This window comes from Gekko japonicus, unplaced genomic scaffold (assembly GCF_001447785.1).
Source record: "Gekko japonicus isolate JY-2015 unplaced genomic scaffold, Gekko_japonicus_V1.1 scaffold2045, whole genome shotgun sequence".
NCBI classification, from domain to species: Eukaryota; Metazoa; Chordata; class Lepidosauria; order Squamata; family Gekkonidae; genus Gekko; species Gekko japonicus.
This window is the reverse complement of record NW_015174898.1, coordinates 304,765-322,628: the sequence shown is the minus strand read 5'-3', so window position 1 is coordinate 322,628 and position 17,864 is coordinate 304,765. Positions and strand designations below refer to the sequence as shown.

The following is a 17,864-nucleotide window of genomic DNA, read 5'->3' as shown; positions in this document are numbered from 1 at the left end:
ATTCCCTTTTGAAGCCGTCCATGCTTGTAGCTGCCACCACTTCCTGTGGCAGTGAATTCCATGTGTTAATCACTCTTTGGGTGAAGAAGTACTTCCTTTTATCCGTTCTAACCCGACCGCTCAGCAATTTCATGGAGTGCCCACGAGTTCTTGTATTGTGAGAAAGGGAGAAAAGTACCTCTTTCTCTACCTGCTCTTTCCCATGCATAATCTTATAAACCTCGATCATGTCACCCCTCAGTCGTCTTTTCTCCAAGCTAAAGAGCCCTAAGCGCTTTAACCTTTCCTCATAGGGAAAGTGTTCCAACCCTTTTATCATTCGAGTTGCCCTTTTCTGCACTTTTTCCAAAGCTTATAATATCCTTTTTAAGGTGTGGTGACCAGAACTGCACACAGTATTCCCCTCCACTGGGAGAACTGCCCATTTATACTCACTCTCTGTTTTCTATTAATTAGCCAGTTTTTGATCCATAAAAGGACTTGTCCTTTTATCCCATGATTTTTGAGCTTGCTTAGGAGCCTTTGATGAGGAACTTTATCAAAAGCTTTCTGGAAGTCAAGGTAAACAATATCTATTGGATCCCCCTTGTCCACATGTTTGTTCACCCCCTCAAAGAACATTAACAGGTTAGTGAGACAAGATCTTCCCTTACAGAACCCATGTTGAGTCTGCCTCAATAGGTTTTGTTCATCTATGTGCCTACTAATTCTTTCCTTAATAATGGTTTCCACCAATTTACCCGGTATCGACGTCAGACTGACAGGCCTGTAATTTCCCGGATCTCCTCTGGAACCCTTTTTAAAGATGGGAGTGACATTAGCTACCTTCCAGTCCTCAGGAATGGAGGCTGATTTTAAGGAGAGATTACATATTTTTGTCAGGAGATCCACAAGTTCACAATTGAGTTCTTTCAGAACTCTTGGATGTATGCCATCTGGGCCTGGTGATTTATCAGTTTTTAAGTTGTTTATCAGTTTTAGGACCTCCTCTCTCGTCACCTCAATCTGACTCAGGTCTTTCAACACCCCTCCCGAACTCAGCGGCTCTGGAGTGGGCAAGCACCTCTCATCTTCCACAGTGAAGACGGAGGCAAAAAATGCATTTAGCTTCTCAGCCATTTCCCTATCATCCTTCAGTACTCCTTTTACCCCTTGGTCATCCAAGGGCCCCACTGCCTCCCTGGCTGGTTTCCTGTTTCTAATGTATTTGAAGAAAGTTTTATTGTTGGTTTTTACGTTTTTTGCTATATGCTCCTCATATTCCCTTTTTGCATGCCTGACCACAGACTTGCATTTTATTTGCCATAGCCTGTGTTCTGTTTTATCAGCCTCACTGTGACTAGCTTTCCACCGCTTAAAGGAATCCTTTTTACCTTTTACAGCTTCCATTACTTTGTTTGTTAACCATGTAGGCTTTTTCTTATACCTGTTTGTGCCTTTCCTAACCTGCGGAATATATTTTATTTGAGCTTCTAGAATTGTAGTTTTAAACAGTTTCCAAGCTTCCCCAATGGTTTTGACCCTTTCTACTTTTCCCTTCAGTTTCCTCCCCACATGTCCCCTCATATCAGAAAAATTACCCCTTTTAAAGTTAAAAGTGGTTGTGTGAGTCTTTTTGGCCAATTCCCTATTTGTACAAATGTTGAACTCAACAACATTATGATCACTGTTTCCAAGCGGTGCAATCACTTTTACATCTCTCACCAGGTCTTGAGTGTTACTTAGGACCAAATCAAGGATCGCCTCTCCCCTGGTAGGTTCCGTGACCATCTGCTCCATAGCACAGTCATTTAGAGTGTTTAGAAACTCAATCTCTCTTTCCCGACTAGAACACATATTGACCCAATCAATGTGTGGGTAGTTAAAATCACCTATTATGACACAGTGTTTTTGTCTAGCCGCTATCTTTAATGCATTCATAATCCATGACTTTCAGGAATGCAAGCGCACGCGTCCACACACACTACCAAAATACGATAATTTTGTCTTCTCTCTGATCTCTTCATCATTGTGAACACAAACAAATCTGCCTTATACTTAATCAGACCATCAGTCCATTAAGGTCAGTATTGTCCACTCATACTGGCAGTGCCTCTCCAGGGTCTTGGGTAGACGTCTTTCCTGTCACCAACACCTGAGCCAGTTTGGCGTAGTGGTTAGGAGCGTGAACTCTAATCTGGAAGAACTGGGTTTGATTCCCCACTCCTCCACATGCACCTGCTGGTGTGACCTTGGGTCAGTTACAAAGTTTTCAGAGCTGGTCTCACCACGAGCAGTTCTCGAGAGAGCTCTCTCAGCCCCACCCACCTCACAGGGTGTCTGTTGTGGGGAGGGGAAGGGAAAGGAGATTGTAAACCGCTCTGAGTCCCCTTCAGGTAGTGAAAGGTGGGGTATAAATCCAATCTCTTCTTCTTCTTCTTCTTTATCTGGAGATGCTGGGGTGTTCAGGATGCTGAAACTGATCTAGTACATATTTATTCCACCTTTCCTCTGAGGGGAGCTTAGATCACATGGTTCTCCTTTCACCATTTTGTGCTCAGAACAGCTCTGAGAGGTAGGTGGCCCTGGAAGTGGACACTGGGCAGTGTCATCATGACAGAGTGGGGATCTGGACCCAGATCTCCTAGATCCTAATCCGAACTCTAACCATTTTCAAAAATAGTACCGGTGTTTGTTCTCTGCTCCGCTACAGCCACAAATCCTTCCTTACTGTTATCCTCTCTCTCTCGGGATCTCTGAGCTCCACTCATTTCAGCATTTCAGAGACAGCCAGTCTGGTTTGGTGGTCACTGAATATAACATTGGAAAATGAGAGGAAACTAATGGAGAGCCCAGGCTAGCCTGATCATATCAGATCTTGGAAGCCAAGCAGGGTTGGCCCCTGGCTAGTATTGGGATAGGAGGTCTTCAAGGAAGTCCAGGGTCATGACACAGAGGCAGACAATGGCAAACCACCTTTGAAGCCTCTCTTTCCTTGAAAACCCTGCAGGGTTGCCATGTCATCTGTGACTTGACAGCATTTTCCACCACCACCAAGGGGCACACTAGTTCATTTATCCTCCATCAGTTTTATCTATGTTGGTTTGGATCAAACGTCCACAAAACAAGGAGTTTGAGGAAACGGATGTTCCACCTTGCTGCTTCCCCCAGCCCCTGCCAAAACCCTTTGCTGAATGTCAGAAGACCCTCTGAAATGAAGTGCCACGTGGCAGGAAGGGGTGCAGAAGGAAGGGGAGGACATGGTGGATAAACAGTCTAAGGCAGTTTATTGCATCATCGATTAGCATGACACCCTACTTCCAAGGAGTTCAAGGTGGGATGTATGGTTCTCCTCACTTCATTCTGTCTTCATCACAACCCTGTAAGGTAGGTTAGGCCAAGGGAAAGTGACAGTCTCTAGCACTTTTTTTTGTGTGGACCTATAAAGGGAAATGTACAGTTACACATTTCCCCTTATAACTCTGCAACAGAAAGGGCCAGTTCCTTTCGAAAAAAAATGAAAACTGGGAATTAGTAGATCATGGCAACAGATCGTCATGAGATTATAATGTTATAGTGAACTAGCACATCTGGTCTCCGGTACGTGTGTGTAGGAGGGAATTGTAGTCACCAATGATGAAGCAAGGCAAATGGTGCAGATGTGAGCGGGACCTGCAAAAATACTCACCTGCCCACCCATGTGTTGCCCAAAAGCACTTTGATGGCAATCTTTCTAAAAAGATTGTTCCAAATCAGGTTTGGGAAAGATCATAGCAAAGCAGGGGAAAACACAGAAATGGGACAAATAGAGAGCAATGCCATGTGGATGCTCCCCAATGCAATGCTTCTGGAAGGCAGGTGAGCTGGAACAAAACCTCCATGTGGTTTCACATTCTGGCATCGTGAACCTTAAATAACAGTAGTTAGTTGAGCGGCCTGCCTTTGAACAATTGCATAGAGCAAGGGTTTCTTTAACAAAACAATATTTCTGTGGGATGTCTGAACCAAGCTTCCAATTTAACAATGGCATCCAGTAATAACAGTGACCGAGTATTCTAAGCTGCTCTGCCATTGGAATCCCTGCTCAATGCAGGGAATCGATCCTAGGGAGGTTCATGCAGAGTGCTATGCTGAGATTGACCACTACCCATTGTGACCTGTGCCAAAGAACTCCCCTGTGGGTGCTCACTCAGTGCACAGTGTGTGTGTGGGGGGACAATGGGCCATCTATCCTTTGGGGAAGCTCATCTGCATTACTGGTCTTTTCACTGACACATCTTTGATAGTAGCACAGCAGCTTTAGAGCCATAGTGATGAAAAAGGAAATCCCCTGATTTGAATCTCACCTCTGCCATGAATTTACTAGGCACTCTCAGGCAAGTCACCCTCTCTCAGCTTCAGTTCCTCTCCCCTAATCTGCAATATGGGGATCTAATGGCCTACCTTACAGGACTGCTGTAAGAGTTACAAGATCAGCACCTGGTGTGCAAAGTGCTTTGAACATTCAAAAGTACTGTACCAAACGGTCAATATTCTTATTATCACTGGCTTTCAGAGAATGTAGAGGTGCCCAGAAAGTAGCATAGAAGCCCCAGGTTTAATCAGATTTAATAGAAAAATGCAGCAGCCGCGTTAGTCCAAATGTGTAACGCAGGCCTCTCTGCCCAGTACCACCCCATAATACAAATAACTCAGGCCATGCAAGTCAAAAGATATGCTTTATTTCTGAAATGACATAAGGCAGATGGGGAGGGAGAACAGGATGGAAAGGTAATGAAATGCAATCAAAAAGCCATAAAAATGGTTGTCTTTCAATTCAGAGTTTACAGTTTTGCCCTCTGTGTCAATGTTCCCTGTGTTCTCTCTGCAATAACTGCATTTGTAAATGGGAATTAAAGAAAAAAATCTTTCGAAGGTGAAATAGGAAAAAAAAATCGGTTTTCAGGAAGAGTTATCTTTAGCTAACCATTGATTAAGAACGACAGTTTATCTCTTCTCACGGACAAAAGATCACTGCCAGAAACGTCACCACAAAAACATACCTACAAATGGTATCCATTCCAGGTAACTAAAGGAGGCAAATAAGAACCCCAGCTGCAATAAGGCATTTTAAAGCTGTAAGAGTGATAAAGTACAAGCTTTTGTTCCTTGGCAGCAAACTGGGATTTCAGTCGAGAGTTGGCTGCTGGTTTGTTAATCATTGTGTATACTAATTGTGGATTGTTACAATGACCAAATTCTCTTGTGGTCACTGGTCAAGGAGATACCCCTTTAGGGAGAATGCAGGGAGATGAGAGGGGGGGCAAGAAGCGCATAACCCGGGGTTTAATATGCAAAACCAGGATTTGTAACACGGGGGGCAGACTGACCATACTTCATTGCACAAGCCACGTTTGAAAAGACCCAGCTTGCTATGATGTCTCCAATCAGGCTTGGCGACAGGACTTTATATTTTGTGTATGCCGCAGTGGCTCTTATTTATTACTGCTCTCTCTCTATTTTTAAAAAAATAAACTCTCCTGTTTTTATAGTCTCTTGACTGTTTATGACTCTTGAAGTTTTGGTGTATAATGGTCTTTAGATTTCTACTGTAAGGATATTTTTTTTAAAAAAATAATACAAACAGTGAATTCACTGCTTTAATTTGAGATGCTGATGTCTACCCACATAGAAGAAAGGAACCACTTTCTGCCCGTTGAAAGAGGCTCTTTTCGGAATCACTTTCCCCTCTATGTAAAAAGTCACTTTACCTGCTTCATAATTCAAAAATACCCCAATGATCCCAGGGCGTACGGGAACTGTTTGGGAACGATTTTCTAGTGCCAGAAACCACCAGAGGCCCTCTTGCCAAATCCCCTCCTCTGGAACAAGCTTGAGATGGACCTTCCTGGCCACACGCTCTAAGGCCACCCCCACTGCCCACTCCCTCTGGTCTCCGAACTCCACCTCCCAGTAATGCTTCCCAGATGTAAACCCAGGGAGGCCCAGCAAAGCACGATTCCTACTGAATCGTTCAGCATTGTCCGGCACATCTGGGTTTCTGCCTCCTGATTCCACGTAGGTCTTGTCTGTAGATACGGTGAGCCCTTTGTACGCTGTCAGGGGATTAAAAGTCACCTTGGCTGTGGGACAGAAAGAGAGACGGCATTGCAGAGTTATGGGCAGAGTCAAATTCTCGAGGGGAGGACCTGATCAGCCGATATTGATCTAGGCTCCAAATTGCACGCTGTTCTAAGGCTGCACTTCTTCCCTTCTCAGTCCGACATCTGTGCCTTTGTCCCTTCCCATGCCGACATCGTTGCCTTTAACGGCAGCATGGCAATGCCCCCCCCCCCCCACCCACCCACGCAGGGATGGAGGGCAGTTTTCCTTGTTGAACAACCTGCAGCTCAGTGAAGGTTTCCTCACTCTCTCTCTATGCATCTGCCCTTTCTCCCTCACTACCCCTTATGCCTGAAGTGGTCCCACAGGACACCTGTGTGTTCACTTCAAGGGGCTGGGGCCCTGGCTCAGGGGTAGAGCATTCGCTTTGCGTGCAGGAGGTCCCAGGTTCAGTCTCCATCAAATGGATCAGGTAGGCAGTGACACGATAGGCCCTGGAAAGTCTATGTCATACCAATGGTCCTCGATAGACCGAGGAAGCTTTATGTGTTCATCCCTCCTCAAAACCAATGAAGACCGGTGCAACCCTTGGCTCTCCCCTCATCTCCCCTCTTTCTATGGAAACAAAACCTAAGCAGAGGCAACTGAAATGAGGGCGTATTTCCCCCAGTTTCCCTCTCCTCCTCCCTTCCAAGCCTGGGCAGCTGTCTAGTGCTCCATAAAGCACCCGCCTGGTGATGGCACCATATAAATAGATCTCTCACATTTTTATCTCTCCAAGGCACTTAGAGCAATGTACACAGTTCTCCCTTTCTCCATTTAATTCTCACAACAATGCTGCGAGGTAGACTAGGCTGAGAGAGCGTGGCTGGTCCAGTTAAGCTTCATAGAAGAATGGGGCTTTCACCTCAGGTCTCCCAGGTTCTGGTCCCACATTCTTACCACGCTAGCTAAACGGAGGGATGATGGTGTCAATAAGGATAGCTCTCCCCTTGGGAAGCTTCCCCTGTTGAATTTTTGCCTTGTTCAGCATAGTGGTCATTTCAGTAAAGAAGGGGACAACTCGGCTCCCAGGAATGGAAGAAGGGGAAGTGAAATACTCTTCTGTGTGGACTGAGGGAAACCTTTTCTAATGCAATCCCGCAGGGCCTGTAAGGCAGAGATGTTCTGCCAGGCTTTTGTTTGAGGACAGCAACGGTTTCCCTCATAGCTGGCACCCTCGGCTTTTCTTCCACCTTGCCTGCTTTGGCCTCCTCCTTAACCTGCCCACGAGACAGAAGAACAGTCCAAAGCAGGTTTCAGATTAAATTATAGACACCATCTGAAGACTGTGAAATTCAGGATTAACTGATTGTGGATTTTAAATTGTATTTTCGTACGTTTTAACCTATTGTAAATCGCCCAGAGCCCTGTGTACTCAGGGATGGGGCGATTCAGAAATTCAATCAATAATAAAACAACATGTTGTGAACTTCTGAATTAGAGAATCTCCAGAATCTGTCCTTGAGGGTTTCTTCCCCCTGAGTGCACATAATCTCAAGGTGGTTGGGAAGAATCATCCATAAAGAATACCCCACTTCTACAGCTCTTAAAAACAAAGGCATTCTTCCACTTCTCATTCGGTGTTCTACTTTAAGCAATGACCAGTCTTCCATTCGTTATATAACTCCATTGCCCCTCCCTATTCCCGGTGCACAATACTACATGCACAGTCTGACTGATTAACACACCCACCTCTTTTCCAGGTACAGCTGTGATTTAAAAATAACTCCCGAGGGGGCAGTTAATAGCATATTTTAGCATAATAGCAAGATGCACTGTTGAGCACCTGACACTGCATTATACGGAGTCCATCAAATTGGGTACTGTCTACTCTGGCTGAATGAGGGCTCTCCGGGGTCTCCTGAGGCAGAGATCTTTCACATCACTCCGATCCTTTAACAGGAGATCATAGGGACCTTCCCCATGCCAAGCAGATGCTCTACCACTGAGCCACAGCCCTGAGTCTATAGTAGTGAGACCTCTTCTGCGGCAACCCATTCCCCCTCCCCCCATCATCATGAGTCTCTCCTTACTTCCGTATTTCTTCTTCAGCGATCTAACCTTGGATTCCAGGTCCTTTTTGGTGCCTTCACACTCAGCAAGAAGACATATTGATAGCCACAGGATGAAGAAGAGTCCTGACAAGGAACAGAGAAGAGTCAGCAATGAAAAGCCTCACATGTGAGGGTGAGGTGGTTCTAGTAACATTTCCTTCCTTCCTTCGTCCCCTCTTCAGAAAACTGCCTGAGACAGATCACAAAATAAAACAAAGTTGCTTTTAAAACAACAAATATGAAATTATAAACAGCAAAAAAATCCAGGGCATAAAACAACATAAAACAAAGTTCAACAGTGTAAAACAATATCCATAAAATACTCCTTAGGCTTGAAACTGACTGTACTAACAGCTAAAAAAGACTAAACCCCATCAGTTAAAAGCCTGAGAAAAAAGAATGGCTTTGGTCTGTTGCCTGAAGGACAGTAAGGTGGGTACCAGGAGAGCTTCCAGAAGGAAGCCATTCTGCCCTGACTTCGATAGCCCAGGCAAGCCTGATCTCATCAGATCTCAGAAGCTAAGCAGGGCCAACCCTGGCAAGTATTTGGATGGGAGACCTCCAGAGAATACCAGGGCCGGGAGGCCAGAGGCAGGCTATCAAGCCAATTCTCTGAAAGTCCTCTGTGCTCCAGTAGGAGTCACCAGAGGTCACTATGACTTCCAGGTATGGGACACACACAAATGCAAAAATACCAGAAAAAGAAAAAAAAGGAAGCCATTACAAAGGCAAGGGGCCACCACCAAAAAAGCCCTGTCTTCACCCACCTTACCTCTGCATGCAATGGGATAGAGAGCCGAGCCTGCGAAGATGATCTTTTAAGTGGCAGGCTAAATCCTTTGATGAGGTGGGCAGATGCTGGTACCCCATTGGCATTTATACCTCATGTTTAGGTTGTAGCTCATTTTACAAGTTTATGAGGTTGCCGGTATTTCTCAGGGTGCTACATGAGGCTGCAATTAGGGTTGCCAACTGCCTGGAGAAAAAAAGAAGTCCTGTCCTGTTAAAAAAAACCCTTAATGTACGAGAACAGGGATCTGAAGTTTTTCATGGCACGGAGGTGAATAACATCACCTGGCAAACAACATCCCAGTAAGCAAGCCACTATTTAAAGGCGCAGTTTCTCTCCATGCAGTTGGCCACCCTCGCTGCCTTAGAACCAGGTGGGCCTTCAAAGAAATGAATGGAACAATCAGTGATTTCCTCATAACCAGCAAAACAACTAGCACCCTGTTGCCATGCCAAACTGTGTTTCACTGTCTGTGTACTGTTATAATTCCAGAGCACTATCTGTGCTCCTTGGTTACAGCAAAAATAAACAGGAGTCTAGTGGCACCTTAAAGACTAACAACATAAGCTTTCATGGACTAAAGCTCCCAAAATGAGGACGTAAACTGATAATCTCTGTAAAATTCAGAAGCCACCTTCCTTAAATAACAACTCCCTTTGCTCTTCTAAACACCTGTTTGTGCTTATAACCAATGCTCCCTCTACGCTGTGGAGTCTTGTGAGCAAAAATTCTACTTTGTGAGCGACTGGCATTAAAGTTGTGACCGAGCAATTTGGCTGCTGCATAAATCAGATTGCTCTGGAGCTGTCCTGCCTGAGCTAAGAGAAAAATGTGTGAGCCAGAGGCTAAAAAACTGTGAGCTAGCTCACACTAACTCAGCTTAGAGAGAACACTGCTTCTAACCCCAGTTCAAGGATTTTTTAACAACATCTTATTCGAGCTCTTCTTTTTTCCCTCTTTTCTGAAGTTACTTCCAATTGCATACCTAGCAGTGACGTAATGGCATTCTGTGATGCTTCTGGGTACACGACTTCAAGTGATGTGATGGCATCCTGGGCCTCCGGTTTCTGCAGTCTTGGGTCCCCCAATGCCCCCCCCTCCAAGTGCAAGAGAATTCTCGGGTCCACACTGCTGGTGTTTTGCTCCACAGCCCTCAAAATCTGACACTGCCCAAGGATAAAATGAGTTTAAGCGGGCCTCGGTTGGATTGTGGGCAGCATCGCTCAAATCCAGAGCCAACTTGCTAGCCACTGCACTGCACCAATTCCCCATTATCCAATACAGACCTCATACCAGGGTGATGTCAGGGGGTGTGGCCTTCTGTCACTTCCGGTGATGTCAGGGGGCGTGGCATATGCAAATAAGTTATGCTAATGAGTTATGCTAATGAGCTCCGGCAGGTCTTTTTCTACAACAAGACCCCTGCTCATAACAGTTCACAGGTGAAAACAGGGTAAGCTTTATAACTCCTCTGTTTCCCCTGCATACAGATTACTGCTAAATTACGCATTAGGCTGCACGGTGACTTGCTGGCCATGTTTACTCTGCATTGGCAGACCCCAGACCAATAAGGTGTTTGTTCCGTAGATTAGAAAGATCCTAGAAGACAACGGCCTTTTACGCATGTGTGCTTTCCGTCACTTTCAGCATACATGTCCATTGGGTTCCCCCCCCCTTCTGCATGTTGGCAGAGTAATTAACACAGCAACGGTGCACAACTTAATTAAAGAGCAGATAAAGGTTTCTTTGGGAATTAATATACTTGATAGGAAAGAGGAGAGACAGAGCCAGGTTCCTAATGACATCTCTAGCTGAGAGAGAGGGTAAGACTGACTGTGGCACTTCTGAGGAGAAGGGGGAAATTGCCTTGAGAGTAGCAATCTGGAGACAAACAAGGAATTATATTTAAAAGGAGAGAAGGTGCTGACCTCACTAGCCTATCTAAGTGTCTTCTTGCTGCCCCCTGCCAGGTCTTCTTCTCTTCTTCACTGTACACCAGACATTGCCTTTTCCCAACACTGCCTACGTTTTCCTCTTTTTAGTGCTCGCTTTCCTTTCTGTTTACTTTTTCACAGCGTGTTCTGGGAGCACTTTTGTGGCGATTTTTTTCCTTCACTTCCAAGTCGAAGTGAATCCAGGAGCTTAATGGTTTCATCCCTTTGCTGACGCCTACTCCCCCCGCCCACATCAAAGTTGTCCCACTCATTCAACCACCTTCTGCCATCCTCCTCCTTTTATTGCCGTACAACCACCATTTTCTTATTTTTTATCCCCCCTCCCCAGTAGTTTTAATCTGATTTGAAACAAGCCTCACCAGTTTGTGGAAATGGCAAACTGAGCATCACGTACTCATCTGTTACTTGTGTGTGTGCATTGGCAAGGATGTGTCCTAGAGACAATATGCATCTGCTCCCTGTGAAGAGAACGAGGTTCCAGAGGCGCTGGGGAAGGACTTCAACTCTCAAGAACGACAAGGCTGTTCCTCAAAGGCAGCAACAGGGGCAAAACAGGGAGAATGAGTGATCAGGTGCAGGGGCCAGAAAATAAGGACTGTTCCTTGTGAACAGGAACAGTTAAAACACTCTTGAACAGGGGTGGCCAAACTGTGGCTCGGGAGCCACATGAGGCTCTTTCACACATATTGTGTAGCTCCTGGCAGGACAGCTGGGGAAGCGAAGGGGAGGCAGGCCTCCCCAGCCAGCCTTCCCCTTCCTGGATAGGCTTAAGGCAGGGGGGAGCAGAGAAAGAAGGCAACTTTAAATGCGTTCTGAAAGGCCCCCCCCCAGCCGACAAATATCATTGGACAAATAAAATATCATTACCAATATCTATTTTTACCCCTTTTGTTTTTATTTTTGGCAGTCTTATTTCATGTCAATAAAAAGCAAATCTGCATATTTTCCAATAAAAACATATCTGCAATGTTTGTTCGTGTCATGCGGCTCTCAAACATCTGACATTTATTGTATGTGGCTCTTACGTTAGGCAAGTTTGGTCACCCCTGCTCTGGAACATACGGTACACACGTTTGGGGAGAAAGTTAACAAATATTGGTGGTCTTCTCATTGTTACCTCTGAATGTCTGAAGGCCGCGGTTTGTCAATGGGAAGTCCCAGAAGCTAAGATGTGAGTCCACAGAACGAGGCATGGCGGTGACACTCAGAAATTCCTCCTGGGTGACAGAGAGGCAAAAATAAGCTGACCCCGAACCCCGAACACCATACATTGTGGGTTGAGTCCAATGTTCCAGTTTTATGTTGGGGATTAGAACAATAAGCATTCTAGCACAGGACGGTCAGTTCTTCAGGGATTCTACCACGGGGATATTTTTGCAGAGATCATATCTCCCACCCTGCTCCTAACTACATTTCTTGCACCCAGCTTCCACAGTATTCACATGTTTGGGATCAGAAGATGTTTTATGATACAAATGGATGGAGATCAACTGGAGAGCTGAAATAAGTTTGAGCGCGGGGGGGGGGAATCATTACAGAATTCTACTTATTCAGATGTGTTTTCAACATTTAGCCGCCTGAATAGTCCAGACTAGCCTGAGCTTGCCAGAGCTTGGAAGCTACGCAGAGTCAGCCATGGTTAGTATTTGGATGGGAGACTGCCATGGAAGACGAGAGTTGCTATGCAAAGGAAGGCAATGACACAGCCACCCTCTGCTCATCTCTTGCTTTGAAAACCCCATAAGGGGTAGCAATAAGGTAGCTGAGACCTGATGGCATAGTCTTTTTCAGCATTTAAACGTATAGTCCCTCAATGCACACTAAGCTTACTAATAGCGTGGAGAAGGAAGCAAACAAAACAAAAAAAATCTCTGTCCCTTTAATGGAGGCTTCATAGGAGGTTATTTACCTCTACGCCATGGAGGGGGGGACTTCGCTTATTTCCTCATGTTGAGCATCTCTTAAAGGGACAGGTCATTTTTCTCCAGGGTGATGGCAATGATAATGCAAAATGGTTCCCTCCACTGCTTGCTCCTTGCATATCCATTTGAGGGAGGATATGGTTTGATCGGGGTTGTTAGGGGGGGGGGGGGGGGCTGATCCAGATTGGGGTTGTAATGCTGGGGAAATGTTAACTCTGCCTTGGGACCATTTCCCCAACTGGAAAACCTTCTCCCCAGCTCCAGCAAAGGGAAAAAAAGCCACAGCACAACAAGAGCAAGGATTTTTTTTTGGGGGGGGGGATAGGATTTTTGATTGGGAAAGACTGGGGGGCTGGAAGTGTTACCCCAACCCCCTTTGTCAGCACCATTGGGCCGATCTGGGTCAGGCCCATAATAAATACACACAGTTACAGTAGGGAATCTCTCGTGCCCTGCATAGTTTGACCCCGACTCAATTTGCCAACTTTGACTTCAAAAATTCCTGGAGATTTGATGGCAGTCTCTGGGGCGGGTAGAGGTTGGATGGGAGATAAGAGCTCAGTAAGGATGGGTCACCATAGAGTCTGTCCCATAAAGTTCCCATTTCCTCCAGGGGAAGAGTAGCCTGGAGGTCAACTGTAATTCCAGGAGATCTCCAGGCCCCACCTGGAGGCTGGCAACCCTAACCACAAGGGACCAGAAGCAGTGCTTTTGAAAGCAATCTGCACCATAATATTCTTACCTTGTGTTCCTATTGGCACCACCCAAAATGCTCTGAGATGCTGGGACGTCTCTGGGGGTAATGATGCCCAGTCTACAGCACCGTGGCCTTTAAGTACTCCTTGTGACAAGAAAGTCAATCTATACTCCCCCTTTCCCCAAAACTGCAAAGTGAACGGCTCAACCTGTTCTCCAGCATTCCCTCAGGGCTATTTTTTCCCCTTTCCCTTGTCTGGAGATTTGCCATTTGGCTCTTTGAAGGATTTAAACCCTTGATGATGCAATTTCCAAGAAGCTGCATGCGCAGGTCCAGCATCAAGATTTTTTTTTAAAAATATATTTTATGGAGGAGGAAAGAGCACTGACCATATGAAGCGGCCTTATACTGAACCACCAGATCATGGGTCCATCAAGGTCAGTATTGTCTACTCAGACTGGCAGCAGCTCTCCAGGGTCTCTGTTTGGTGTGGTGGTTAAGTGCGCGGACTCTAATCTGGGAGAACTGGGTTTGATTCCCCACTCCTCCACTTGCACCTGCTGATGTGACCTTGGGTCAGTCACAAGCTCTGGCACAGCTGTCCTTGATAAAGAGCAGTTTCTGTCAAGAGCTCTCTCAGCCCCACCCACCTCACAGGGTGTCTGTTGCGGGGAGGGGGAAGGGAAAGGAGTTTGTAAGCTGCTCTGAGACTCCAAAGTGAAGGGCGGGGTATAAATCCAATCTCTTCTCTTCTTCTTCTTCTGGCAGAGGACTTTCCCATCACCTCCTACTTTGATCCTTTTAACTGGAGATGCCCAAGATTGAACCTGGGATCTCCTGTATGCAAAGCAGAGGCTCTACCACTGAGCCACAGTCTTTCCCCACTCTGAAGACACATGACAGAACCTCCACAATGACGCACAGAAGAGCAGTGCCTGGCAAGGCACCTGAGGTGTGCGCTGCCTATAGCTCACAGATGAGTGGTAGAATACCTGGCGATCCTAGCAGGGAACTATCAGGGGTGGGGACCGAGGGAAGGTGTTGGGTGATAGTGAGATATTGAAAAAATGGTATTTAGCAGAGATAAGATAGTCCAGCAGAGCCAGAGTAAAATAATTCAGACTCAGAATCCATGTGTGATTAAAATATAAAGTTTTTACTAAATTCTAGCATGGGAAGGGTAACTGGGATGAAAATAACAACAGAGCAAAATCTACTACATCCTTACTCTACAAAGACAAAACTAGGAGAGGGAGAGTATGGCTACTCTTCTTCTTCTTCTTCAGAACACCAAACACAAAGACGGGAAGAGAAGCCATAAAATGGTAAAACACCTTGACACTTTAGTCCCAATCAAATTCCTAGATCAGGGAGAAAATTCCCGGGCATTCTACAGCTAAAGAACATTGGTTACATGAGAAACATGTGACTTCCTGTGAGTAACATAAACAAACATTTAACCCCAGATATACTGAGTGTTTTCAACTTGTAATACCCAACAGAAGGAAAGCATGGGGGGGGGGAATGCTGTGTGTAGACCCTGTTGTTGCCAACACTGCAGTTGCAGTGGCAATGAAAACTACATGGAGAGATGGCGCCCTGTCAAAGCAGCTCTGGATAATCTACTAAAACTGCTCTATGCGTTTATTCCCTGGGGCTTTCCCATCAGGGCAGCACACTGGCCCTGCTCATGGAGTGATGATTGTTATACAAACAATTAAGTGGCCCTGCACACAATTAGCCACCTTTCATTGTGTATTTACACTAGGTGCAGACCTTGGTTTGTTTGTGTGTTTGACCACCTAAATGACACCGCTACAGTCAGACAAAGTGATGCTGATGCGCAAAAAAACACACAATAAGACACTCTTAAAATACACAACATGCAACGCCCTCCTCCCCACGCCTAATGTAACAACAAAGAGGCCTTTAGGGCTTGTCGCATATCCCCTCCCTCCAAAAATCTTTTTGCCCTTCCTCAGCTCTGCAGTGTGGGACCTCAGCCCTCAAAATGTTTCTTAGATATTGGGAAAAGTGGGGAGGGGGACGTGCCTCCCCCAACCTCTGCCCCCAAACATCTAAGAATTTCCAGAACTGGAGCTGGTGACCCTACTCCCAAGGTATCAGGGGCCTGGCATTCTATTCCCTTCTTTTAAAAATCCTGGGTCCTATTATTCTGGCCATCTCTTTTCCCTTCTGAGTCTTAACGTAGCCAGTGAGGAAGGGATATTGCCAATCAGGAGGGAAATGAAGGGAGGAAAACTGAATCCCCCAGAGTCATGGCCTGGAGCCCCCACCCCCGGTGAGTGCTATGGGGTGCGGTCACACACGCCAGGTAAAGCGGGGGGGGGGGGCAAGGCTATTTCCTCTGGAGGAATTTGACCTGCAGTTGCAAGATCACACCTCCCTTTGAAGCTGCGGCCACAGCCCATCAGTGTGTGAAGAGACGCAACTTTGGCTGAGTCATTAATTTAATTTTTTTGCCGTTTGTTTCCCATGCACTTAAACGAAGAATCAATTAATCGCACCTCCGCACTGAGGGCTCCCTATGGAGTTTGCGATGATGCGCATACTAAGAAGGGGGGGAAACAACGGCACAGACTCGGGATGGCCTGATCAGACCATCCCAATGGCATGAGAGTGTGCTGGAACGATCAGACAGGGGAAAGTCTGTATGTGGCTGGTCGCAACCCATTTACTACCAGATTTTCCCCGATGTTGCCGATGGCTGCAAAATGCTTCCCAGATGTTGCTGTCTGATCGCTCCCTTTAAATCTGCCCGGCATTCGCACCTATGTCAGGTCTAATTGTGCATCTGATCGCAGCCTTTGAGAGCCAGAAGACACATCTTGGCTCTAATGTTCTTTGAGTCATCTGGGCTGTGGCACTGATAAAAACACTGACAAAAATGACCGTATTCTTGTTGGGATTCTTTTTAAGTAAGTCAGCAGAGTATTAAGAGACTGAGTCCATGGTGTGTTTAAAATATAAAAGTTTACTATAAACCTAACATGGGGAAAAGGTACACAGGATATAAAATAACAAAGAGCTAATACGGCTACATCCTTACAGCTAAAGGTAAAACGGGAAGAGAATGGCGTCTCCTTCTCAGTCAAAACAAAGAACGGGAGGAAAAACCAATATGCTAAATACTTGACAAATTGGTTTCCAATCAGACTAGCAAATTAGCTCCAAAGTTCCCGGGCATTCTATTGTCTAAACAGATTGGTTACAAACAAACATGTGACTTAACAAACATCATTAAATACTGAAGTGTTTTGACTTGTAACACCCAACAATTCTCCAGATGCTTAAAAGGATATGAAAAATAGACTCCCCTTCTAACTGTGTTGGTCTGAAGCAACAGAACAAAGTTTGAGTGCAGTGGCACCTTTAAGGCCAACAAAGTTTTATTCCTGATATAAGCTTTTGTGTGCATGCAGAAGAAGAAGTGTGCTTGCACACAAAACCTTATACCTTGAATAAAACTTTGTTGGTCTTAAAGGTGCCACTGGACTCAAGCTTTGTTCTCCCCTTCTAACAGTGAGCAGAGCTTTACTTTAGCTAGCGTGCACTGGACTTGGACTGGGGACACAGGAGTTCTAATCCCTGTTCATCCAAGTTGCACAGTGAGTGACCTGGAAAAAGCAGTCAATTATCTTAACCTACTTTGCGTGATTCGTGATTATAGTGAGTTTAAGATGGGAGTAAATCACGTGTATCCCGTGAATGGCAAACTGTTAAATCCATTCCAGTAAACTGTTTCAACTGAGGAGAAATTGTGTCCTTCCTTCAATATTCTTAGAAAGGCTCCTTGTAAAGGTTTGGTAACATAATGAACAATTGCTTGGCTGAGCAATAAGCTATTCCACATTCCCCCACACCTTTCCTTCAGGGAGTTCAGGCTGGCGTAAACAGTTTTTACCTCTTCAGTTTCAAACTCAAACAACCCAGTGAGGTTGGTTCTGCTGAAGTGAGTGTCACCCACAGAACTTCATGGCAAAGGGGTGACTGCACCAGGGGTCTCCCAGGTCCTCGTCTGACATTCTAACCCTCCTTCAGTGTGGCTCACTAAAAAAAACCCTCTGCTTTGTATGCAGAAGGTCAAAGTTTCAATCACTGACACCTCCAGTTATAAATATCAGGTAGGAGGTAATATAGAAGACCTCAGCCAGAGCAGCTGCCAATCTGAGTATACAGTACCAATCCTTGATGGACCAGTGATCTGATTCAGTATGAAGCAGCTTCATGTATTCTTCACATTCATTCTACAGTTTATGCTGTCACTTCTGTGCATGTTGGCTGCAGTCACATCTGTGCATG

The 17,864-nt window shown here is 45.6% G+C and overlaps 1 protein-coding gene across 1 annotated transcript; it reads right to left on the bottom strand.

The window, feature by feature from the left end:
• Positions 1-5,610: 5,610 nt before the first annotated feature.
• Positions 5,611-12,115, bottom strand: LOC107121960 (vespryn-like). The gene is made up of 3 exons (XM_015424979.1): positions 12,040-12,115; positions 8,157-8,261; positions 5,611-6,101 (listed from the first exon to the last, which is right to left on the bottom strand). The coding sequence occupies exons 1-3, from the start codon at positions 12,113-12,115 to the stop codon at positions 5,611-5,613; spliced, it is 672 nt and encodes a 223-aa protein (XP_015280465.1).
• Positions 12,116-17,864: the final 5,749 nt, after the last annotated feature.